This window comes from Saimiri boliviensis, chromosome 14 (genome assembly GCF_048565385.1).
Source record: "Saimiri boliviensis isolate mSaiBol1 chromosome 14, mSaiBol1.pri, whole genome shotgun sequence".
Taxonomy (NCBI): domain Eukaryota; kingdom Metazoa; phylum Chordata; class Mammalia; order Primates; family Cebidae; genus Saimiri; species Saimiri boliviensis.
Window position 1 is genome coordinate 87,822,617 of NC_133462.1, and position 25,972 is coordinate 87,848,588.

General features: G+C 36.5%; 1 protein-coding gene across 1 annotated transcript in view; it reads left to right on the top strand.

Annotated features, from left to right (window-relative positions):
• FMN2 (formin 2) overlaps positions 1-25,972 on the top strand; it is a 381,705-nt gene that overhangs the window by 280,055 nt on the left and 75,678 nt on the right. The window contains exon 15 of the mRNA XM_039464306.2: positions 18,518-18,569. Coding sequence (XP_039320240.2) covers positions 18,518-18,569 — 52 coding nt within the window. The remainder of the gene's footprint in view (positions 1-18,517; positions 18,570-25,972) is intronic.

Genomic DNA, 25,972 nt, shown 5'->3' on the forward strand with positions numbered 1-25,972 from the left:
AACTCACTAAACTTAATTATTTCTGACTTTGATTTAAAGTGAGACGTACGTAACTCTTTCTTTCACCTGAACACTTGGAGGCCTGTAGCATTATTAATTGTAGGGTTGTTAATTATTGTATGGTTACTAATTGGCCTAATTTCAATACTGCTGTGTCTCGGGGAATACGGAGGTTAAGAAGAGGAAAAGAGATGACGAACAGCCTTTTGGTGAAGAAGTGAGAAAACACACACACACACACACACACACACACACACACACACACACAATATTTGTTGATTGTTTATATCTTATATGGGCATGGTCTGTGGTGCCCCAAAACAACTACAATAATTACATCAAAGATCACTGATCACAGATCACCATAACAGACAAAATAATAATGGGAAAGTCTGAAATACCATGAGAATTACCAAAATAATATAACACCAAGTGAGCACATGATGTTATGAAAATGGTGCCAGTAGATTTATTCGACTGCGGTTGACATAGACCTTCAATTTTTAAAAAACAAACCAAAAAAAAAAAACTAATAAAAATAAAACAAAAATTAACTATCTATAAAGCCTAGTAAAGCAAAGCACAATAAAAGCATGTACACCTGCAATGAAATGTTATAGCAGCAACACAGAAGAGGGTTAGAAAGCATACCTAATGGATCTCATGAAATTCATGGAAGTATTTTTATTAATAAAGCAATGTGTTTAGGAATATTTGTAGCTGTAATCATCAAACAAAATACTTACCTTTTTGAACTTTCCTATTCCCATCAATTTCCTAGCATGAAACTTCAGAGGCATTCTTGACTCTACATTGTCTCTCACATGTCTTTCTACTTTCTATCCACGTTGTCGTAATTGCTTCTCAATTGATATGTCTGCCTCCAGCCTCTGTTCCCTCCAGTCCCTTCCCCAGCTGCAAGGGTGACCTGTCAGGTTTCCAGGGTTTTGTATAAATGTCTTTGTTGCTTTGATAATGTTGTTTAAGTCTTCTGCGTCTTTACCAATTTTCTTTCAAACTTATTTATCAGTTTAATAGAAGGCTATACTCTCTAGTTACAATTTTCTGTTGTCTATTTTTCCTTTCTGTTTTGTCAGTTGGGGAATTTTGTCTTCTTTCATTTTATTTGTGTTAGTTTTTGCATTATGTATTTTGAAGTCCTGCTTTTAGATGCAAACATAGTTAGAATTGTTGTGTCTTCTTTTTTAATTGATCCTTTTATCATTAGGTATTCTTTCTCGTTTCTTCCTGGTAACATACCATGTTCTGAAGTCTAATTTGTCTATTTTTAATATAGCTACTTCAGCTTTATTAAGGTTATTAGTGTTTGCATGATATACCTGTTTATCCTTTTAGTTTTAATCTAATTGTGTATTTACATTTTAAGTGGATTTCTTTTTCTAGAGAGCATAAAGTTGAGCCTTATTTTTCTTATCCAGCCAAACAATCTCTGGCTGTTGATTGGGGCATTTAGACCATTTATGTTTAATGTAGTAATGATAGGGTTGAGTTTAATTTATTATCTTTATATTTGTCTACTATTTGTTTCGTCTGTTGTTTTCCTTCTTTTTTCTCTTTCCCTTTTTTCTTATTGATTAGTTTAGTGTTCTTTAGTATAACCAGCCCTTTGTATCTGTGGGTTCTGCATCTGTGGATTCAACCAACTACAGATTAAAAATCTTCAACAACAACAAAAGATGGTTGTACCTATGATAAATATGTAAAGACTAACTTTCTTGTCATCCTTCTCCAAACAATTCAGCATAACAACTGAATTTACATAGCATTTAAATTATGTTACATACATTTACATTATTACAGAGGTAATTTAAAGTCTACATGAGGGTGTATGTAGGTTATATGCAAGTCCTGTGCCATTTTATATAAGAGACTTTAGCATCCATGGATTTTGGTATCTGTGGGATACCACAGATGAACTATTCTTCCATGGATATTGAGGGACAACTATATCTCTTATTCCCACTATTGGCTTATATGCTATACATCTTTGTTTTATATTGTCAGTGGTCACTCTAGTGTTGTGCCCCTTTAATTTATCACAATCTATCTTCAGACAGTATTGTAAAACTTCACAGGTGACATAAGAACTCTACAATGGTATACTTTCATTCTCCCTTCTGTTTTGTTCTGTTGTTGTCATATATTTTACATCTACATATGTGACAACCAAAACAATATATTGCTACTATTTGCATTTAAGTCGTTATCTTTAAAAAAAAGTTAATGACAAAAATATATTTTATGTTCATCCTCATAATTAGCATTTCTGGTTTATTTCACTCATTTGCATAGATCCAGCTTTCAACATGTCATTTTTATTCTGCCTGAATAGCTTCCTTAACATTTCTCATTATGTAGATTTGCAGTTGGAAAACTTATTTAGCCATTACTTTCTGAAATTATTTATTTCCCATTGTTGAGAGAGATTCTTACTGAATATAGAATTCTCAGTTAAGAGCTTTTTTTCTTTCCTTACTTAAGATAATGTTCTTTGGTCTTGTGCTTGCACAGGTTCTGACAAGAAATCTGTATTTGTTTTCTGTTACTACTGTAACAAAATACCACAAACTGCATAGCTTAAAACAATACAAATTCATCATCTTGTCATTCTTGATTCAAAATGGACAAAAATTATATTAGCAATGCTATGTTCTTTCTGGAGGATCTCAGGCATACATTTCTTTGCCTTTTTTTACACTTTAGAAGCTGCCCACACTCCTGGGTTTATGGCTTCCATCTGTCTTCAAAGCTAACCATGGCTGCTTGAGGTTTTCTTGTGATGTATCACTGTGATACTAACTCTCCTGACTTTCTCTTTCACTTAAGAAGGACCCAGTGATTGCATTGAGTTAATTATGTATAATATAGGATGACTTTCTTACCTTAAGTTGAGCTGATTAGCAACCTTATTCCATATCCAATTCTAATTCCCCCTTTATTTATTAATTTATTATATTATATTCCCATGTAATATAACATATTCATAGCTGGGGATTGGGACATGGACATTTTTAGAGGCCCATTGTTCTGCCTACCACAAAGTCCTTGGTAATTTATATATTTGCTATTTGTTATAAAATGTGTCTCCCCACTCCTTCCCCATCTAAACTGGTTCTTTTCAACTTTTGCCTCTATTGCTGCTTTATAGGATTTTTATTATGATGTGCATTGGTATATGTGTGTGTGTTTTCCTCGTGTGTGTGTGTGTGTGTGTGTGTGTGTGTGTGTGTTTTGTTGTTGTTGTTGTTGTTGTTGTTTTTGAGATGCAGTTTTACTTTTGTTGCCCAGGCTGAAGTGCAATGGTGCTATCTCGGCTCACTGCAACCTCTGCCTCCCAGATTCAAGCGATTCTTCTGCCTCAGCCTCCTGAGTAGCTGGGATCGCAGGTGCTCACCACCACAGCCAGCTACTTTTTATATTTTTAGTAGAGGTGGGGTTTCACCATGTTGACCAGGCTGGTCTGGAACTCCTGACCTCAGGTGATCCAATGGCCTCAGCCTTCCGAAGTGCTGGGATTACAGGCATGAGCCACCACGAACAACCATGTTTTTCTCTTTCTTGAGGTTAATTGGATTTAAGAGTTTATGCTGTATATCAAATTAGGAAAACTTTTGACCCTTATTCCTTCAGTGATTTTTCTGTCTCCATCTCTGGTTTTGTTATGGGACTACAATGCCACATTACGCTAGAATGTTTACTTATGTCACAAGGTTTGCTAATGTCACAAGGTTCTGCTATTCTTTCAGTCTTTTCCTTTACATGCTTCAGTTGGAATAGATCCAAATTTTACATCTTCAAGTTTGTTATTTTCTTCTTCAATGTCTAATCTTAAGTGATTTCCATTCAGTGGACTTTTTATTTCAGATACTATATTTTTCACTTTACAAGTTCCACTGAGTTCTTTTTCCATATCTTCTATTTTCTTCTCATTATGTTCATATTTTTCTTTAATATTTGAGGGTGGTTATAAAAAACTATATTAGTATTAATATCCTTATTTGCTGATTTCATCTCCTGTCATTCCTGGGTCTGTTTCTATTGATTTAAAAAATGTGAGTTTACTTTCTTGATACGTGGTTGGTCTAGTAATTTGTTTATTAAGTGCTAGACACTATGCACATTATGTTGTTGAGTGTCTAGGTTTTGTGCATGTCTTTAGAGTATCTGGTTTTGCTTAGGCAGATAACTTAAACAACATGTGACTCAGTTGATCCCTTTAAGGCCTGTTTTTAAGCTTTGCTTAGGCTAGTCTGGGGCATCCTTCGTACCAGTGATAATTCAGTCTTACTAATAATTATCTTCCCCACTGAAGTCTCCAAGACCATCCTGTCTCCTGTGGTCAATGACAGCTCTCCACTCTGGCTCTTTAGACATTAAACATCTTTTTTCCCTGTAAAAGCTTTGGGAATTATTCAACTTATATTTTCTTGGTGGTTCTTTGCTTCTGCTTGTAGAATTTTACTGTATACATGTGCCACTACTACCTAGCTAAAATTTAGAAAACTTAATGCAGATTTTTGACCCTTCTTTTCTGAAAATATATTTTTTTCTCTGGAACTTTGTTCCTGATCTTTTAGTCATGTCAACCTACCTAGATTCCTATCTGTATTTCCTCAACTCAGCAAAACTGGTTGGCTTTTTTGGGTTTTCCTTCCAGCATCTGTGATTTTAAAATTGTCTTTAAACAGAAATCTATGAAGATTGAAGGGCACTGCAGAGATCAGACTCCTATGCTGCCTGTTTTTTGGTATATGAAAACAGTTGTTTCATATGTTTTATCCCTTTTTCTAGTTAATTACAGCAGGAGGGTAAGTTCGGTCATTTTCAAGTAAGTCCAGAAGTGGAACTTAATTAAAGTTGATAAAGGATCTTAAAGGATCTCAATTAAATTGATAAAGGATCTCAATTAAATTGATAAAGGATCTCAATTAAATTGATAAAGGATCAACAAAGCAAAACATTGTTTTTTTGAAATGATAAACAAAAGAGATAGACTACTAGCTAGATTAACCGAGGAAAAAAGTGGAAGTATTTTTCCACTAGTTTAAATTTAACACAATTCATCAGTTCAGCAGGATTTAACTCTCCAAAATATATCTGCACCCAGTAGCAGAGCACCCAGATTTATTTTAAAACAAAACACTACTAGACCTAAGATAAGAGATAGACAGCAATAGAGTAATTTGGGGAGACTTCAATACCTCATTGGCAGCATTAGTCAGATTATAAAAGCAGAAAATCAACAAAGAAACTCTGAGCTTAAACTGGACTCTAGACCAAATGGAAAGTTATTTGTAGAACATTTTACTTGACATCAAAAGAACATGTACTTTTTCTCATCTGTACATGAAACATTCTCCAAAATTGACCATGTGCTTAGCCATAAAGCAAGTTTCAATGAATTTTTAAAATGAAAATAATATCAAATATCTTCTCAGACCACAGTAAAACAAAATTGAAAATCACTAACAAGAGGAACTCTCAAACTACACAAGTATGTGGAAATTAAACAACTTGCTCCTTAAAAAAACCCTTGGGTAAACAACAAAATTAAGATATAAATCAAAAGATTTTTTAAATGAATAAAAGTAGATACAACATACCAAAACCTGTGGGATGCAGCAAAGCAGTGCTAAGAGGAAGGTTCATAGCCTTAAATGCCCACATAAAAACGACAGAATGATCTCAAATTAACAGTGTAACATTGCACCTCAAGGAGGTAGAAAAACAAGAACAAACCAAACTCAAAGCTAGTTAAAAAAGAAAAGGGGAAAGGATCCAAGATGGCTGAATAGGAACAGCTCTGGCGTGCAGTTCCCAGTGAGAACACTGCAGAGGACGACTGATCACCACATTTCCAAATGAGTTATTACTGCCCACAAACCAGGAGATTCACTGGCTAGCAGTATGCAGAAAGCAGAAACTGGACCCCTTCCTGACACCGGACACTAAAATTAACTCCAGTTGGATTAAAGACTTACACATAAGACCTAACACCATAAAAACTCTAGAAGAAAACCTAGGCAAAACCCTTCAGGACATAGGCATAGGCAAAGACTTCATGACTAAAGCACCAAAAGCATTGACAACAAAAGCCAACATAGACAAATGGGATCTAATTAAACTCCAGAGCTTCTGTACAGCAAAAGAAACAATCATTAGAGTGAACCGGCAATCAACAGAATGGGAAAAATTTTTTTGCAGTCTACCCATTTGACAAAGGGCTAATATCCAGAATCTACAAAGAACTGAAACAGATTTACAAGAGAAAAAAAAAAAACCCATTCCAAAGTAGGCAAAGAACATGAACAGACACTTTTCAAAAGAAGACATATATGAGGCCAACAAGCATATGAAAAAATTCTCATCACTGGTCATTAGAGAATTGCAAATCAAAACTGCATTGAGATACGATCTCATGCTAGTTAAAATGGCAATCATTAAAAAATCTGGAGACAACAGATGCTGGAGAGGATGTGGAGAAATAGGAACACTTTTACATTTTTGGTGGGAGTGTAAATTAGTTCAACCACTGTGGAAGACAGTGTGGCAATTCTTCAAGGTCAAATAGAAATTCCATTTGACCCAGCAATCCCATTACTGGGCATATATCCGAAGGATTATAAATCATTCTATTATAAAGACACATAACCATGTATGTTTATTGCAGCACTGTTTACAATAGCAAAAACCTGGTACCAACCCAAATGCCCATTGATGATAGACTAGACAAGGAAAATGTGGCACATACACACCATGGAATACTATGCAGCCATAAAAAATGGTGAATTTATGTCCTTTGTAGGGTCATGGATGAATCTGGAAACCATCATTCTCAGCAAACTGACACAAGAACAGAAAATCAAACACCACCTGTCCTCACTTATAGGCGGGTGTTGAACAGTGAGAACACATGGACACAGGGAGGGGAGCATCACACACTGGGTTCTGTTTGGGAGGAATGGGGAGGTACAGTGGGGGGTAGGGAGGTTGAGGAGGGATAACATGGGGAGAAATGCCAGATATAGATGACAGAGGGATGGTGGCAGCAAACCACATTGCCATGATGTATGTATGCAACAATGCTGCATGTTCTACACATGTACCCCAGAATCTAAAGTGCAATAAAAAATATATGTATATAAAGAAAAAAGAAAAAAAAGGCAAAGATCAGAGCAGAACTAAATGAGATTGAGACCAAAAAAACTGATAAAGTATCAACAAAACAAAAAGTTGGTTATTTGAAATGATAAACAAAATAGATAGACCACTAGCTAGATTAACCAAGGGAAAAATAGGATTAAAAAAATCACAATTTGAAATGATAAAGGTGACAATACAGCTGATGCCACAGAAATGCAAAGTTCATCAGAGACTATTATGAGCATCTCTAGGCCCACAACTAGAAAACTTAGAGGAAATGGATAAACTGGAAGCATACAACCTCCCCAGATTGAACCTTTAAGAAGTAGAAAATCCTAAATAGACCAAAAACAAGTAATGAAATTGTGTCTGTAATTTAAATTTAAAAAAAAAAAAAAAAAAAAAACTCTAAACAAAAATAAGCTCAGAACCAGACAAATTCACAGCCAAATTTTACCAGACATACAAAGAGCTGGGACCAATCATATTGAAACAATTCAAAAAAAAAATCAAGGAGGAGGTATCATTTTTAACTCATTCATGAAACCAGTAGGACCCTGATACCAAAATCAGGCAAGAACACAACAACAACAAAAACTACAGGGAAATATCTCTGATGAACATTGATGCAGAAATTCTCAAGAAAATACTAGCAAATGACATCCAACAGCACATCAAAAAGATAATGTTATATATCACCATCAGGTGGGTTCTATTTCAGGAGTGCAAGGATGTTTTAACATACACGTGTCAATAAATAATTTACCACATAAAGAGAATTTGAAAACCATATGATCATCTTTTTTTTTTTTTTTTTTTTTTATGGAGTCTTGCTCTGTTGCCCAAGTTTGAATGCAGAGGTGAGGTCTCAGCTCATGGCTCCGGATTCAAGTGATTCCCCTGCCTTAGCCTCCTGTGGATTATAGGCATGCACTTCCATGCCCAGATAATTTTTGTATTTTTAGTAGAGACAGGGTGTTGCCATGTTGGCCTGGCTGGTCTCTAACCCGACCTCAGGTGATCTGCCCACCTTGGCCTCTCAAAGTGCTGGGATTACAGGCATGAGCCACCATGCCTGGCCAGTCATCTTAATAGATGCAAAAATGGTATTCAGTAAAATCCAACATTGCTTTATGATAAAAACCCTCAACGAAGTATACACTGAAGGAACATATTTCAAAATAGCCATATATGACAGACTTCCAGCCAACATACTGAATGGGAAAAAGATAAAAGCATTTTCCCTGGAAACTGAAACAAGACAAGGATGTCTACTGTCACCACTCCTAATCAACATAGTACTGGAAGTCAAAGCCAGAGCAATCAAGCAAGAAAAAGAAATGAAAAGCACTCAAATTGGAAAAGAAGAAGTCAAATTATCTCTGCTCATTAGTGACAAGAGCTTATAAACCTAGAAAACCCTAAAGATCCCTCCAAAAGATGCCTTGACCTAATCAATGACTTCCAAAATAAATCTATAAAAATAAGCAGTGTTTCTGTACACCACTAACATTCAAACTGAGAACCAAATCAACAACTTAGTCCCATTTACAATGGCCAAACACAAAAGTAAAATACCTAGGAATATACTTAACTAAGGAAGTGAAAGATCTCTGCAAGGAGAACTATAAAACACTGATGAAAAAAAGTTGTGTAGAATGCACAGACAAATGAAAAAACATTCTGAGCTCATGGGTTGGAAGAATCAACATCATTAAAATAACCATACTGTTCCTACAAAATTGCAGAAGTGCAATTCCTATCAAATGACCTACATCACTTTTACAGAATTACTAAAAACGATCCTAAAATTCATATGGAGCCAAAACTGAGCCTGAATAACCAAAGTAATCTTAAATAAAAAGAAAAAGTCAGGCATCACGTTATGTGGCTTCAGATTCTACAACAAGACTACAGCAAGCCAAACTCCATAATACTGATATGAAATTAGACATAAGAGATCAATAGAACAAAGCACCAAGAAATAAAGCCACTTACGTACAACTAACCAGTCTTCAACAAAGCTGACAAAAATAAACAATGGATTAAAGGACACTGTATTCAATACACGGTGCTGGGACAATTGGATGACCATAAATAAAACAATGAAACTGGACCCCAGTCTCTCACCATATACAGAAATTTATTCAAGATGGGTTAAAGACTTAAATGCAAGTCCTGAAACTGTAAACATGCTAGAAGAAAACCTAGGAAATTCTCTTCCTCTCGGCAAAGAATTTATGATGAAGACCTCAAAAGCAAATGCAACAGAATAAAAAATAGATAAATGGGACTTAATTAAATGTAAAAGCTTCTGCACAACGAAAGAGATAATGAACAGAGTAAACAGACAACCTACAGAATGGGAAAAAAATACTTCAAATTATGCTCCTGAAGAAGAATTTGTATCCAGAACCCATGAGGAATTCAAATAACTCAAGAAAAAGAAGACAATCACATTAAAAAGTTGGTAAAAGATATGAACAAACATTTCTCAAAAGAAGACATATAAATGGCCAACAAACATATGAAAAACGGCTGAACATTTTTAATCATCTGTGAAATGCAAATTAAAATCACAATGCAATACCATCTTTCAATAGTTAGAATGATGATTATTGGGAAGCCCAAAACAGCAGAGGTAGACATGGATATGCAGAAAAAGACATACCTACTGTTGGTAGGTAAATTAGTACAACCTCTACAGAAAACAGTATGGGGATCCCTCAAAGAACTGAACGGAGAACTACCATTAGACCCAGCAATCAACCCCATTACTTGGTATCTACTCAAAAGGGAAGAAATCATTGTGTAGAAAAGACAACTGCACCTGTATGTTTATTTCAGCACTATTCTCAGTGGCAAAGTTATGGAATCAACCTGTATTCATCAACAGATGACTGGATAAAGAAAATAAATATGTACACGGAATGCTACTAGACTATATGTGCTACTATATATATGTGTGGAATACAACTCAGTCATAAAAAATGAAATTGTGTTCTTAACAGGAACATGAATGCAGCTGAAGGCTTTTATCCTAAGCTAATTAACACAGAAACTGAAAATTAAATGCTGCATATTCTCAATTTCAAGTGGGAGCTAAATAATGTGTACACATGGACATAAAGATGGAAATGACAGACCCTGGAATCTCCAAAGAGGGGAAGAGGAAGAGGAGGGAAAGGTCAAAAAACTATGTATTGAATATTATGTTTACCATTTGGGTGATGGAGTCAATAGAAGTTCAAACCTCAGCGTTATGTAATCTATCCATGTAACAAATCTGCATATGTAGCCCTGAATTTAAAATAATAATTATAAAAAGAAAGAAATATATTTTAGGCAAAAATAAATCATAAAATCAAGACAGTTCAGCCTCCTTTACCCTGCCATTTGTATGCTCATACCATGAGAGGGTGGACCTGCCTCTCCACAGCATTTTTGCCAGCTCGCTTCCATTGTATTTCCAGTTTTGTCTCCTTTATCTTTCTTCTTGACATCTCAAACGATGCTGCACCTTTGCTTCTGTCTTTTTTCCCTGCTGTTCATTGTTTACCCAATCTGGTCTCTGCTCCTTTTTCTACTTGACTAAGACTTGTTCATCATTTTAGTCCTAACTCACATGCATTGACTTTGTCTTTTCCTTATTGACATAGTAGGCAAATAGATGTCTTTTCCTTAGTAGGCAAATAGATGCTTCACGTAACTGTACTCATAGCTAATTTGACAGTATTAAGGCTTTGGAGTTAGACCGCATGAGTTTGAATCCTGTCTCTTCTATTTAATGTTTCTGGTATCTTCATCAAGTTTTTTAATCGTTAATTTCCTGATTTTAAGTGGGAATAATTATAATCCCTTTCTTACAGGGTTTTATTATCTTGGGTTATTATATGTAAAGAATTAGAACAGTAATATCAACATCATTCTATATTAACATTCCCATTTAAACATCTCTATACCATCTACATATATGATTATTTTTCTCTTTCTCAATCTACCATTTTCTTGAAGGAAAAAAAATTATGTAATATTTACCTGCATATGAGTTCCTAAGAAAGCTAGACATTCAAATGTTGACTGAAATATTGTCACATTAAATTATATGGCTTTTGTCTCTAGAACTGGAATACCCTAGGCTTTAAGCATTGTTTTGGCAAGTAATGTTAGGAAGAAAAGAAACACATCAGACCGATATAGTGAAACCCCGTCTCTACTAAAAATACAAAAATCAGCCAGATGTGGTGGTGGGTGCCTGTAGTCCCAGCTACTCAGGCGACTGAGGCAGAATCGCTTGAATCTAGGAGCCGAGAGTTGCAGTGAGCCGAGATCGTGCCACTGCACTCCAGCCTGGGCGAGAGTGAGACTCTGTACTTAAAAAAAAAAAAAAAAAAAAAAGTTGTTTTGGCTTTCTGATTTTTATTTCCAGCAGATTTGTGTTTCAGTATTTTGATCTCTAAATTGTAATTAATTGGTATTACTTTCAATATGGAAAGCTCAGCCCTAATGTGTGTATTTGCATGTTTTTTGTTAAAGCCTCAATGAGATTTTCATTTTATCTGAAAGATTTTTATTTAAGTTCAGCTTGGTATTAGTTAGTATTATACTTTATTTATATTCTTTAATAGGGTAGTTATCTATTAGCAAAGAAAAAGAAAAGGAATTGGCCCAAAACTTGTCTTTATTTTTATGCTGCATTAGTGAAAGTCCAGGAGAGATTTGTTGAACCTATAGGTCGAGTACTATATAGATTTGGCTATTATTTGACATAAAAATTTAGTTTGAGTTAGCAATTTTCTTGGAAAATTGTTGCAGCTCTTATGGACTGTACTGTCTGCTGTACTGTCTGGCTCATGGGTGTGTATTATGTTTTCCCATGTCTTTTCTACTTTGGATTTAACATGAAGATTTAGAAAGGAATTTCACTTCAATACATACATCAGGCTGGGTGATAATAGCACATGGCTTTTCTGTATTTTAGGTTTGGCCAGAAGTCACATATGTAAAATTTGTAAAGTATGGATCATTTTCTATTATGTATATATATCTTGAGTTTTTAATAACAAGTCCCCATATGTTTATATACATGTCTATTTCTAGAGACACAATGATACATAGTTTATGTACAAAGTTGAAATAACCCTCAGTATTAAATACAAGGTAGCTGTGAATTATTGCAAAGGCCAAGTGGTCATTGTATACCTCATATGCTCTCCCTCCTAGAGGATTCCACAGCATTTGTTTGATTGTCTTAAGAACGTATGCAGCATAGAGGAGGAGGGTGCATTGGAACTTAGCTATTTCTTTTGCAGTCTAAGGAAAGATATTCTGAAAGTCACACACTGTGACATGTATAAACTACTTAAATTTACCTAACTTTTAAGTTCATTGTCAAAAGGAGGAATGTGTCAAAAATCTCAAAACTAAAGCGATATATCTTCAGTTAAATGACAGCTTTAAATGACTCAGAAGAAAGGCAACTGCATCTGTCTAAAAAATATCCCATACTGGCTGCACTTAAAAGCAAGTGAAATCCACATTCATAGCTAATTATAAACAAAAACTAGTTAACACTTTAAATAAAAAGGAAAAATAGCGAAAAGATTTAGAGCCTAGACAAGCAGATGAAAGGGTTCTGAGTTGCCTTCCATCTGATATTACTCAAATGCAACTCTGTCTCCAATTACCTGGGAATATGTGGTATTCCCTCATGAAAGCTCAAGATCAGAAAGGGCGTCCATTCCGTGCCTTTGCTTACTCACAGCCATTTGGAACAAGTTCAGCAGAAATATTTCACATTGCAAAAGAGTCTGGAGCCAGACAGCAACTACAGACACTAATCACTGGGTCAAAGTAGTAACTTAGTAGGACAACAACCACCAGAAAGTATTTGTGGAGGTAGAGATGTGGAGTATGATATATTACCTACTCCAAATGCAAAGACATTATCAAATGCAAAAGTTCTGTAACAGAACAATTAAATCACTGTTTTAAATCAGATGCATGTTCAGTGGTACAGGACTGTCTGAGCCAATGTCTCTTTAGTAGGATCAGACCGAAAGGATAATCTCATGCCCCTAACTCTAAAATAAATAGATGGAAAGAAAAGTAACCAAATAAATAAAGGCTGCCTCCTAAAACATTTGGTGTTTCTTTTATTGTATGGTTCCAACTACAAGCTTTCTCTGCCTCATATTGCAAATCTCTAGCATTTGAGATTTGCGGGGTGGGCAAAAGGGGGAACATCATCCCTAAAATAACAGGTGCAGTCATTGATCAACTTCCCTAAGGAGCTGCAATTTTAGGTCTATTCAAATAAGAGTTACCAGTATTCTCTGAGGACTGTCATTATAAACCACTTTTCATCGTTGCCTTTTTTTCTTCATCTACATCATCCTGTCCCTTTCCTCCAGTGTCAGTAGAGAATGGATTGCTTTATTTTACAGTCTTGATTCTTACTTTACTTTGCTACTAATTCTGTCTCCAGTACACTCTATCTCAGAACATTTTCTTGGCAGTGGATCTCAAACATCAAGCTATGAATAATTGCCCATAGAATGTTTGGAATAAAAAGGTCAGCTTTAGAAGAGAATTAAATATTTTTTAAAGTCATTTTGTCTTTTAGATTTCATCAGGTTCACACTAAATTCACCTAAAATATTATCCATTGTGCAATTTTATTTACTGCTATGCCTTTAAAAAGTGGAGAAGGGTCTGAGGCGCTGTTGGCCTCTGCTTAAACTGTCGGCATTGGACTTCTCTATTCTAGGCCAATTAAAACAACTATACACACAAATTAAATAAAAATAAAAGCTCTTAAATATACTTTAAAGCTATCCCATGGTTTTATAAAGGTCTTGGGCCATAATTTCTCTGTTGCTGTAAAGAGACAACCTTATTTTAGCAAAGTATATTTTTAATTCAGCATCTGGATTCTGTATAGAAAAATTAACAAGAAAACATGTGAGAGTCCTACAATGGAAGACTTTTTACATATTGCAAGCAGCATATCTCCATCCTATTTTCGAGTAATACCGATGTGGATGTAAAGGAAAGACATGAAGAGTATGAACAGTCACCAGGTGATTTATACATTATCTTACTAAATCAAGACACAACTCAAAGAAAAAGAAATTATTACCCTGTTTTAATGATGAATAAAAGTTATTACATCAAAGAAGCAATTATTTGAAGTTATTAAAATCTGCAATTCAGTGTTTGCACTACAATTCACACCCAGATTTCCCAGACTAACGCTCATCTACTAGCTCCCAGCACCGACCCTTGTGAGATTTGACAATGAGAGGCAGAATGGAAGAAAGACCTTGCAAAGTGTAAGCATTTAGAAAAACGTGTAGCTTGTATGGGACGAGGTGGAGGAGAGGTGATTGCTCTCAGAGATCTGGGATCCTCTTGGACAGTGATATCCATTAGGTGTCATAAAAATTCTTCTGTCAAAAGTGGTCAAGAATCACTGGTAGACAGTAGCACAGAAAACTCAGTGATTTGATGACAATATGAAGATCATCAACCAAGCCTTGTGCCTATTCGTCTATTATAAATGCTGCTTTAGCTGCCTGGGATTATCTTGATTATGAATGACCGCAATCTACCATCCTATCATTTGATGTGTCAAGAAGAAATGAGGTGTATACTTTAAAGAGTTGGGAATCTTGTAGTAGAAGATTGAAATATTTTATATGTCTTTTATGCAATTTACTTGGCATACTTTAAATGAAATTTATTAATAATTGATTATCAATATGTGAGAAACTGCTGCTAAAAGTTACACTGGCTTTCAAAACTGCAAAACCATCTATGCCATTAGAAATTATCTGAAAATAATTTTTATATTTCTGGAAAACAATACACTAGGAAATTAAATAACAATAAGTTGTTGTAAATAGAAAACCGCCTTATTTTCTGTGTTACCTTCAGCAAAGTCATGTTTGAAAACCTGTGCATTTAACGGTGCAGCACATAGCCCATCAAAGTGGTTTCTAAACTGAAAATCTCAACTGGTCTGATTGGCGTCACTGCATGTAATTAGCTTGCTTGCTCCATAAATGAATGGCAGAATTATTTTATTCCAAATGATATCTTAATTTTCACTGATTGAATTACATTTTATTTTGGTTTTCGAAGGTTCATCCTCACTATGTAAAGCAACCTCATCCTTCAGTTGTCACTAAGTTAACATCATAAGTACATTTAAAAGAATTACTGGCCGAGCATGGTGGCTCACGCCTGTAATCTCAACACTTGGAAAGGCCAAGAAGGAAGGATCGCTTGAGCCTCTGAGTTTGAGACCACCCTGGGCAACAGAGCGAAACCCTCTTCTCTACGAAAAATAGATTTAAAAATTTAGCTAGGCATGGTGTCACACACTGTAATCGCAGCTACTTGGAAGGCTGAGGCAGGAGGAATTGCAAGTTGCAATAAGCCATGTTGCACCACTGCACTCCAGCCTGGGTGACAAAGCGAGATCCTGTCTCAAAAAAAAAATAATTGTGAGAACAAAATATTAATGGGGCGTTTACACAAGCAGCATGTTGGAAAAAGGTATCTCTGTTTTTCCATAAAATGGAATTGCACCCTAACTTTTCAGAAACTTTTTCCTAAGATTGCTATACAAAGGAAATCTGTTCAGTTCTTTGAATTGTTGACTCTACATCAGGAATTGTATTGCGTACTCTAATGTGCTTTCTTTGATCTCTCATTTGACTGTTTATCAAAGCTGATTATAGTTTGAATACACAAATCCCTTTAGCGTCAAAATTATGTAAAATAATGAATAATAGAGCATTTAAAAAGATTTTTTCTTATTCCAGTGTGCCTTTATAATTGTGATATGGCTTTTAGGTTTGGTAAGAAGGTTTGGTTTCATGTTTTGTTCGCTTGATAAGAAATCAGTCTTCTGCCAGATTGGATTAAAGTTTTTGTTTCAGCCGAACTTGCTCACGCAACTAAGCAAGAGCTGTTTTGGTGAACATCTAAAGAAATCATCACAAACAAGTAAAACTTAACTTTATTCCACTCAACACAATTTAGGGGCTTATGACTTTGAAAAACTATGTGTTTTCTTTATTGAATATGACAGTAGAATACAATAAAGTATTAGTTGACTTACCCAGTAAAACATTATGTATGATATCACTTTAAGAATTTAGAGATCTTGAGGTCCAAAATTTTCAAAGAATATTTATTAAGTTTCTACTGATTATTGGAGGCATCGTGCTAAATATTTTGTATATGTTAACAAATGAATCTGCCTAAAGTCACAGAGCTAATTTAAGTGGCAAAATCAGGCATCGAATACAGATTTCTGATATCTTGTTTTACTGTAGTGTGTTTTAAGTTTCATAAATCATTTACTTTAACCTTCTAAAATAGTCTAGAAATTTTTTCTTCTAATTTGCCTTCATCTCTGTACTTTGCAAAGAAATAGCAAAGATATGTGAGGGCAATTGCAAAAATACCCTTCCTGGAAATACTAGGCGTTGTAGTCCTTTTGTTATTTTACCTAAACAAACCTGTATTCCTAGAATTGTTTCTGGAAGCAAATAATCTTTTATGCTAGGCAACCCAGAGCAGATTTTTATGAAACAATATGTTCATGCTGGAGCCTTTTCCAAGTAAAAATTGTAAAATATTCATTCTGTTTTTTAATATAGTCAACAATTGACCTGTAAGTTTATCCATCCAAACAATCTAAAGTACAAAAAAGGAAAGGAAAAAAGAAAAAAAAAATCCGTTTCCACCTCAAATGATCCCTGTTAAATCCTGAAAATCCTGGCAAAGAGTGGCAGCATGACGCTTGGTTATGACTTTGCAGATACCATGCAAACCTTTGAAGAACACTGTCTTGAGGTTGTAAAACAAACTAGCCTAAGCTGTGCTGTTGTGTTGTAAGTAGTGACAGAGACACGGACAGTTCCCGAGTGCCATGGGTTTTATTTCATGCGCAGTCCCATTTTTTAATCATCAATTTGCCCTGCTCCACTATGTCTTCTAAGTTCTCCAAATGGTCCCACATGTGACCCAAAGAGGAATGATAAGAAAAAGACAACTTCTTCTTTCACTAGTCCCAGGATTTATTTTCCACATTTTAATTTTTCTTTTTATCCTTTCTTTCTTTTTTTTTTTTTTTTTGAGATGGAGTCTTGTTCTGTCACCCAGGCTGGAGTGCCATGGCATGATCTCAGCTCACTACAGCCTCCCCCTCCTGGGTTCAAGTGATTCTCCTGCCTTAGTCTCCCAAGCAACTGGGTCTATAGGCACGCACTACCATGCCCAGCTAATTTAAAAAATATATATTTTTAGTAGAGACAGGGTTTCACCATATTGGCCAGGCTGGTCTTGAACTCCTGACCTCATGATCCACCCACCTCAGCCTCCCAAAGTGCTGAGATTACAGGCATGAGCCACTATGCCCAGCCTGCTCAGTGATTTTCAAACTGTGGGCCACAAATTGTTAGTGAGTCATAAAATCAATGTAGCAGGTCCCAACTAATGTTTTAAAATCTAATAGAATAGACCAAAAATAACAGAGCACATTGCATGAAATAAGAGTATATTCAGAATTTCCATGTCAAACATATATTAATATGTATGGAGGTGTGGGAAATGGGTGGAAGTGAAGTACCACGTAATTCCTAGAATGCTTACTTGTCAAAAAACAATTGAAGTCACCACCATACTTTAAGTGATGGAGTTCCTATGTTATTTCAAGCAATTTGAAATATTGATTTAATCTTCTCAAATTTGATTGTTGGGTTTGTATCAGACTACAATTCTTTATTTTTAAATAAAAATGATAGCAAGTAAAGGGATATATTATCACATTCCCCTTTTCGGAACAGACCATTATCTGGTCGCCTGTTGTCTGGTATGAACTATTGAAATGAGTTCAAAATTCTTAACCTAACTGAGGAGTGTCACATACCATTTCTGTTTCAGTTTTGTTGTTGTTTTGATGTCGTGTTTACACCTTTGCTTGAGGGAATTATTTTCAATTAATCATTGGCATTTAAACACTGACACATCTGATATAAATATGAAATTAGTGTTTTCCTAGCTTAATGTGAACAAGTTAAAGAAATTTTTTCAGAATCTGAAATTTTTGATTAGATAATATATCTTGTCTGTGTCAATACAATAAAATCACCTTAATTAAAATTAAGTAGAACCATTTAAATCATGTGTCTATGACAGTCATAGATCTGAAATAAGCTTCTGGTTGGACTACAATGGAATTAGTGATTAAAATAAGTTATTTAGAGCAGATGTTGCTTGAAATAGTGTAACAACTTATCACTTAATCTCATGTACTTTTATTTTCTTGCACTTTCAGCCAAAATTGACCAAGAGGCAGAGGAAAATTCACTGACAGAGACTCATAAATGGTGAGAAATTACTTTATTTCCAACATGCTAAATATATTTCATCTTAAGGAACCAATTATTACTTCAATTTTAATTTTCAAACGTAAAACAAAAAGAAATCTAATAAAATGGTGGGCTCTAAATCCACCATGAACTTCTGAATTTTATTTTTGTTACTTTGGGTACATAATTCTGTCAAATACCAAATTATTGTGCATAACTTAGCATCTTCTCTTTCACATGGGATTTAGAACTGTGGAAATACATGGAAGAAGGAAGATAGCAAGAACCTGTTTCAGAGTTTAGTTATTAAAAAAAAAAAAACTATCTAACTTCCATATTCAAAAATGAAGTCTAGGTAGGAAGCCATGAGCATCCCTTGGATGCACCTTTATTTCCGGAATGGAGGCTTGCAATTATGGGTAAATATAGAAAAGTATCTCAGAAATCTCCCTGCTTCTCTGCCTCAATTTTCTCTTCTCCCATCTCTCTATATTCATTAGAGTTCTCTAGAAAAAAAGAACAAACTGGTGAAACAGATATAAACACACACGCACGCACGCACGCACACACGCACACACGCGCACACACACACATACACACAAAGGCATACCTTATTTTATTGGACTTCTCTTTGTTGTGCTTTGCAGATAATTGTATTTTTTTTTAATTGAAGGTTCATGGCAACTGTTTCTATCAAGTCTATGGGTGCCATGTTTCCGCCAGCATGTGCACACCTCGTGTCTCTGTGTTACATTTTGGTAATTCTTGTAATATTTCCAATTTTATTTTTATTATCTGTTACTACAAGTGATCTGTGATCACTGATCTTTTATGTTGCTATTGTAATTGTTCTGGGACACCATGACCTGACCCATATAAGATGGCAAATGTAATATAAAAATATTGTATGTTCTAACTGCTCCATCAGCCAGCTTATTCCTTTGCCTCTCTCCTCTCCTCAGGTCTGTGTGTTCCCTGAAACACAACAATATTAGGCCAGTTAATTACCCAACAATGGCCTCTTAAGTATTCAAGTGAAAGAGTCACACATCTCTCACTTTAAAACAAAAGCTAGAAATGACTCACCTTAATGAGGAAGGTATATCAAAAGCCAAGATAGGCCCAAAGCTAGACCTCTAGTGCCAAACAGTCAAGTTATGAATGCAAAGAAGCAGCTCTTGAAGGAAATTAAAAGTCTGTTTCAAGGAATGATAAGTCTGTTCAATGAATGCTAAGAAAGCAAAACAGCATTCTTGCTGATATGGGGAAAGTTTTAGTGGTCTAAATAGAAGATCAAACCGTCCACAGTATTCTGTTAACAAAATGCCAGGGGGTTGGTTTAGGAATGCTACTTGCCACACAGAAAGCCAGTCACTGAGATGAGTATTGCCAGGGACAAAGGCTTTAATTGTGTTCTGCAGCCAAGGCACTGGGAGATCAGTCTCAAATCCATCTCCATGACTGACTAAAATTAGGGATTTATATAGCAGGGAAGAAATGTAACCATGTGTGGGAGAACAGAAGTTAGGGAGAGGTAAGGAAGAAGAGGTGGTCAGCAGCAAGCAGCTGGTGGGTTAGGCATCATAATGGGTGAAGGGTCTGGCCTCTCTTTGTCCAGATGCAGTGATCTGGTGAGTTTCAGCTCCTTAATACTATCTCGGAAGCCTGATGGTTGGTTTCCTGAGAAAGAAACTCAAAAAAGGCACATGTAACTTTCTCAAGTTTCAAGACTAGGAGGGTCAATTTCTATGTTTATTCAAATTAAATCATAAACATCAGTTCTATGGGACCATTGTGCCGATTTCAATTCCATTAAACCAAAGCCTAATCCAGAGCAAGGCCCTAACTCTATTCAGTTCTGTGAAGGCTGAGATAAGAGAGGAAACTATAGACGAAAAGTTTGAGGCCAGTGGAAGTGGGGTCATGAAGTTTAAGGTAAGAAACCTTCTCTGTAGTAAAGAAGTGCAAAGTGAAGCAACAGGTGCTGATGGAGAAGCTGCAAGAAGTTACCCGGAAGATATAGCAAAGTTAATTGATGAAAGTAGCTAAACAACGTATTTCCAATGTAGATGAAACATCTTCTATTGGAAGAAGATACCATCTAGGACTTTCAGTGCTAGAGAGAAGAAGTCAATGCCTGACTTTAGAGCTTCAGAGAACAAGGCTGGGTTCGGTCACTCATGCCTGTAATCCCAGCACTTTGGGAGGCTAATGCAGGCAGATCAACTGAGGTCAGGAGCTTGAGACCAGTCTGGCCAACATGGTGAAACCCCATCTTTACTAAAAATACAAAAATTAGCCAGGGATGGTGGTGTAGGCCTGTAATCCCAGCTACTTGGAAGGCTAAGGAAGGAGAATCACTTGAACCCAGGAGGCAAAGGTTGCAGTGAGCCAAGATTGTGCCATTGCACTCCAGCCTGGGTGACAGAGGGAGACTCACTCTCATTAATTAATTAACTAATTTTTTAATAAATCAAGCTTCAGAGAACAGGATGAGTGTCTTGTTAGGGGATAATGCAGCTGGTAACTTTCAGTTGAAGCCAATGTGCATTCACCATTCTGAAAATACTAGAGCCTTTAGGAATTATGCCAAATCTCCTCTGCCTGTGCTGTATAAATGGAACAACAAAGCCTGCTCATCTGTTTATAGCATAGGGTACTGAATATTTTAAACCCACTACTGAGACCCATTGCTCAGAAAATATTCCCTTTAAAATAGGACCTCTCATGAACCATGCACTTGGTCACCCAAGAGCTCTGATGGAGACGTACAAAGAGAATCATGCTTCGATGCTTGCTAACACAACATTCATTTCGTAGCTCATGGATAAGGAGTAATTTTGACTTTCAAGTCTTACTATTTAAGAAATACATTTGGTAAGGCTATAGCTGCCATAGGTAGTGATTCCTCTAACAGATCTAGGCAAGGTAAATTGAAACCTTCCCGAAAGGATTCACCATTCCATATGCCATCAATAACGTTGATAATTCATGGAGCAGGTCAAAATACCAACATTCACAGGAATTTGGAAGTTCATTTTGATCCTCACAGATGGTTTTGAGGATTCCAAGACATCAGCGGAGAAAGTAACTGCAAATATGGTGGAAATAGAGAATTTGAGGTAGAGTCTGAAGGTGTTGACTGAATTGCTGCAATCTCGTAGCAAAACCTGAACAGATGAGCAGTTACTTCTTATGAATGAGAAAAGAAAGTAGTTTCTTGAGATGGAATCTACTCATGGTAAGATGCTGTGAACACTGTTGAAATGACAACAAAGAATTTAGAAGATTACATAAGCTTAGTTGACAAAGCAGCAGCAGGGTCTGAGAGGATTTACTCCAATTTTGAAAGAAAGTAAAGTGCTATCAAATGGCATCATATACTACAGAGAAATCTTTTGTGAAAGAGTGAATTGATGTGGCAGATTTCATTATTGCCTTATTTTAAGAAATTGTCACAGCCACCCCAGTCTTCAGCAACCACCATTCCAGTCAGTCAATAGTCATCAACATCAAAAAGTTACTGAGTCACACTGAAGACTTAGATAACCATTAGCATTTTTTTTTTTTTTGAGACGGAGTTTCGCTCTTATTACCCAGGCTGGAGTGCAATGGCGCGATCTCGGCTCACTGCAACCTCTGCCTCCTGGGTTCAGGCAATTCTCCTGCCTCAGCCTCCTGAGTAGCTGGGATTACAGGCACGCGCCACCACGCCCAGCTAATTTTTTGTATTTTTAGTAGAGACGGGGTTTCACCATGTTGACCAGGATGGTCTCGATCTCTCGACCTCGTGGTCCACCCACCTCGGCCTCCCAAAGTGCTGGGATTACAGGACCATTAGCATTTTTTAATAACAAAGTGTCTGCTAATAAAGTATGTATTTTGTATTTTACACGTAATTCTGTTGCATACTTAATAGACTATAGTATAATGTAAACATAACTTTATATGCACTGGAAAACCAAAAAATTAGGGCAAGCTGGCAATTCCGGTAGGAGTTGATCTTGCAATCTTTTTTTTTCTTTTTTAAAATTTCAACTTTTATTTTAGATTAAGGGGCACACGTGCAGGTCTATTACATGGGTGTATTGCATGACTGAGGTTTGGAATCTAAATGATGCCATTAGGCAGGTATTGAGCATAGTACCCAATAGGTGGCTTTTGAGGCCATGCTCCCCCTATGTTGCTTAGTAATCCTCAGTGTCTATTATTCCAATTTTTACGTCTATGTGTGATCAGTGTTTAGCTCTCACTTATAAGTGAGAATAGGCAGTATTTGGTTTTCTATTCTTGCATTAATTCGCTTATGATAATGGTCTCCAGAGACATCTGAGTTCCTTCAAAAAACAGGATTTTATTCATTTTATAGTTTATGAATCATTATATATCACTCATATTCCATGATGTATGTATGGCACATTTTCTTTAGCCAATCCACTGCTGACGGGCACCTGGGTTGATTCCATGTCTTTGCTATTGTGGATAGTGCTGTGATAAATATACGTGTGTGTGTGTGTGTGTGTGTGTGTGTGTGTGTGTGTGTGTGTGTGTTTGACAGAATGAGTTATTTTCCTTTGAGTGTATACCCAATAGTAGGATTGCTCAGTCGAATGGTATTAGAGTTCTGTTTTCAGTTCAAGGAGTGAGAAATCTCCAAATTGCTTTCCACAGTGGCTGAACAACTTTGCATTCCCACCAATGGTGTACAAGCATTCCCTTTTCTGCACAGCACCACCAACATCTGTTACGTTTTGACTTTAATAATTGCCGTTCTCACTGGTATGAGATAGTATCTCAAGGTGATTTTGATTTGCATTTCTCTGATGATTAGCAATGTTGAGCAGTTTTTCATGTTCGTTGGCCACCTGTATGTCGTCTTTTGAGAAGCGTCTATGTATATCTTTTGCCTATTTTTTTTAACTGGATTGTTTTTTGCTTGTTGATTTGTTTAAGTTCCTTGTAATGTTGCAGTCTTGAGTCTGAAGCAGTCTAGAGACAGAATTCTTGCATATTCAGGAACCTGACTATTGAGGTCTTCAACTGACTGGAGGAAACCCAGTATGTTATAAAGGGGAATTTGCTTTTTTCAGTGCCTAGTGATTTAAGTGTTAACCACATGTAAACCAGGCACAGAGGCTCATGCCTGTAATCCCAGCACTTTGGGAGGCTGAGACAAGCTGATCACCTGAGGTCAGGAGTTTGAGACCAGTCTGGTCAATCAGCCTGACCAACATGTCAAAACCCCATCTCTACTAAAAATACAAAAAAATTGCTTGGGTGGGGTGGGGTGGGGTGGGGTGGGAGGACCTGTAATCTCAGCGATTCCGAAAGCTGAGGCAGAAGAATCACTTGAAACCGGGAGACGGAGGTTGCAGTGAGCCAAGATCATGCCACTGCACTCCAGCCTGCATAACAGAGACTCCATCTCAAAAATAACAAAAGTTAACCACACCTAAAAACTGCTTTCACAATAACGTTTAGACTGGTGTTTGACCCCAAAATGGGCACTATGACCTAGTCAAGTTGACACATAAAATTAACTATCATAATTTCTAAAGAAAAGCCTTGTCAGCCCTGAGGAAAAAGATTATTACTTTAGTAGGCAAGATCTTCTTCTTTTTTTTTTTTTGAGACAGTCTTGCTCTGTCACCCAGGTTGGAGGACAGTGGCGCCATCTCAGCTCACTGCAATCTCCATCTGCCAGGTTCCAGCAATTCTCATTCCTCGGCCTCTCGAGTAGCTAGAACTACCTGTGTGTGCCACCACATCCAGCTATTTATTTTTTTATTTTTAGTAGAGATGGAGTTTTGCCGTGTTGGCCAGGCTGGTCTCAAACTTTTGACCTCAGGTGGTCCGCCCGCCTCAGCCTCTCAAAGTGCTGGGATTACAGGCATGAGCCAGTGTACTGGCTGGCAACATCTTTTATTCTCTGAACAGATATTACGTATTTAGTAGTTATTGGCTTGTTATATAAAATATTGTCTTAGCAAACTAGTAAACAGAATTGGCCAGTTTCTATGAAAGGCAAAAGCAGAGATCAAAGGCCTCAAATTACAAAATCAGAAATTTCAGTGAGTTGCATGAAAAAATTACTGGTGAATGACAAAATTGCTAGTAAAAGAGCCATCTTTTATAATTAAACCATGCACTCCAAAATTCAAAAGTAAAAATAAGAATAATGAGTCTCGTGGAACTTTTGACGTTTCTTCAAAGAAATAAGTCCCTGTGCCATTTTCTCAGGAGTCCTATGTAACCAGGGCAACAATCAGTAGTAATTCTATGCAGGAAAGCAGTGTAACTCTGATCCTCTGGCCTTCTGCGTCTGATCCTGCCTCTTACACGAGATAGCTCTGTGACTTTAGACCAGTCCCATCACCCCAGGAAAATAGTATCTACTTTGTAGGTGAGAATTAAATGAACTGATCTCTGTAAGATGCTTAGTCCCAAGAGAGCCATAGATGTTCATCACTATATTATTTTCACATTATTTTTGTAATCAGAAATTATAAAAAGTTTAGTGGTAGAATTAGAAACCAGAGACAGATTTCAGACTCAGGCAATGTATTTCTTTGTTTTCGTGTTTCTCACTGTCTCCGTGGACCAGAGCACTGGGCAGCCTGGCATGATTATGGAAAGTAGATTTTGGAATCAGATCTGTATTTTGGTGCTGGCTCCAAACTGCTGACATGGTGGCTCCAAGGATTTATCTCAGCCTTTGAATCCATGACCTTATCTGTAGGAGGGGGAAAAAAAAAAAAAAAAAAAAAAAAAAAAAAAAAAAAAAAAACCAGAAACAATGTCCACATTATAAATGTGGTGTTCAGTTCATGACTTAACTCATTAAGTAGGTTAAATGAGTTAAATATGTATGGAGAGCATCAGCTTCATAAGAGCTTTTCAAAATTTCCTTCCCTTCCATTTACCAAAATACCTGAGCTTGGGAGACTTTTAGCATGAATTCTCTTCACAACAACCATTAAACTGGAGAAAACCATATAAAACAGTTATTTAACACGTCTAGAAAATGTTCTACGGGAATTCAGCAATTGGGGAAGGGATCATCCATCCAAGAAAATCTACTAAATCAGGATAAGAACAGTGAGTGTCTAAGGCACTGGAATCACCACCCATTGTGTCCTGCTACGTCTTGCAGAAGCTGCCACAGGAGCTCTAATCCAGACACTCTGGTCACAATGATAAGGACTTCCACTCGCCCAAGCTCCTACTCTGAGGCTATGGCTTCTCCGTGGGTCAGCAGGCTGCTGGAATTGCTCCCCCCACCACCTCCAGCTTCCTGCAGAAGTTCTGTTCCAGACTAAAGATGCAGACAAGAAGGGGCTCCCTTTCTCAACTCTTCCTTACTTAAAGAGTGAACACTCCAGCTCAGGTGGAGCAGACCAAGAATGCCGGGACCCAGTGCT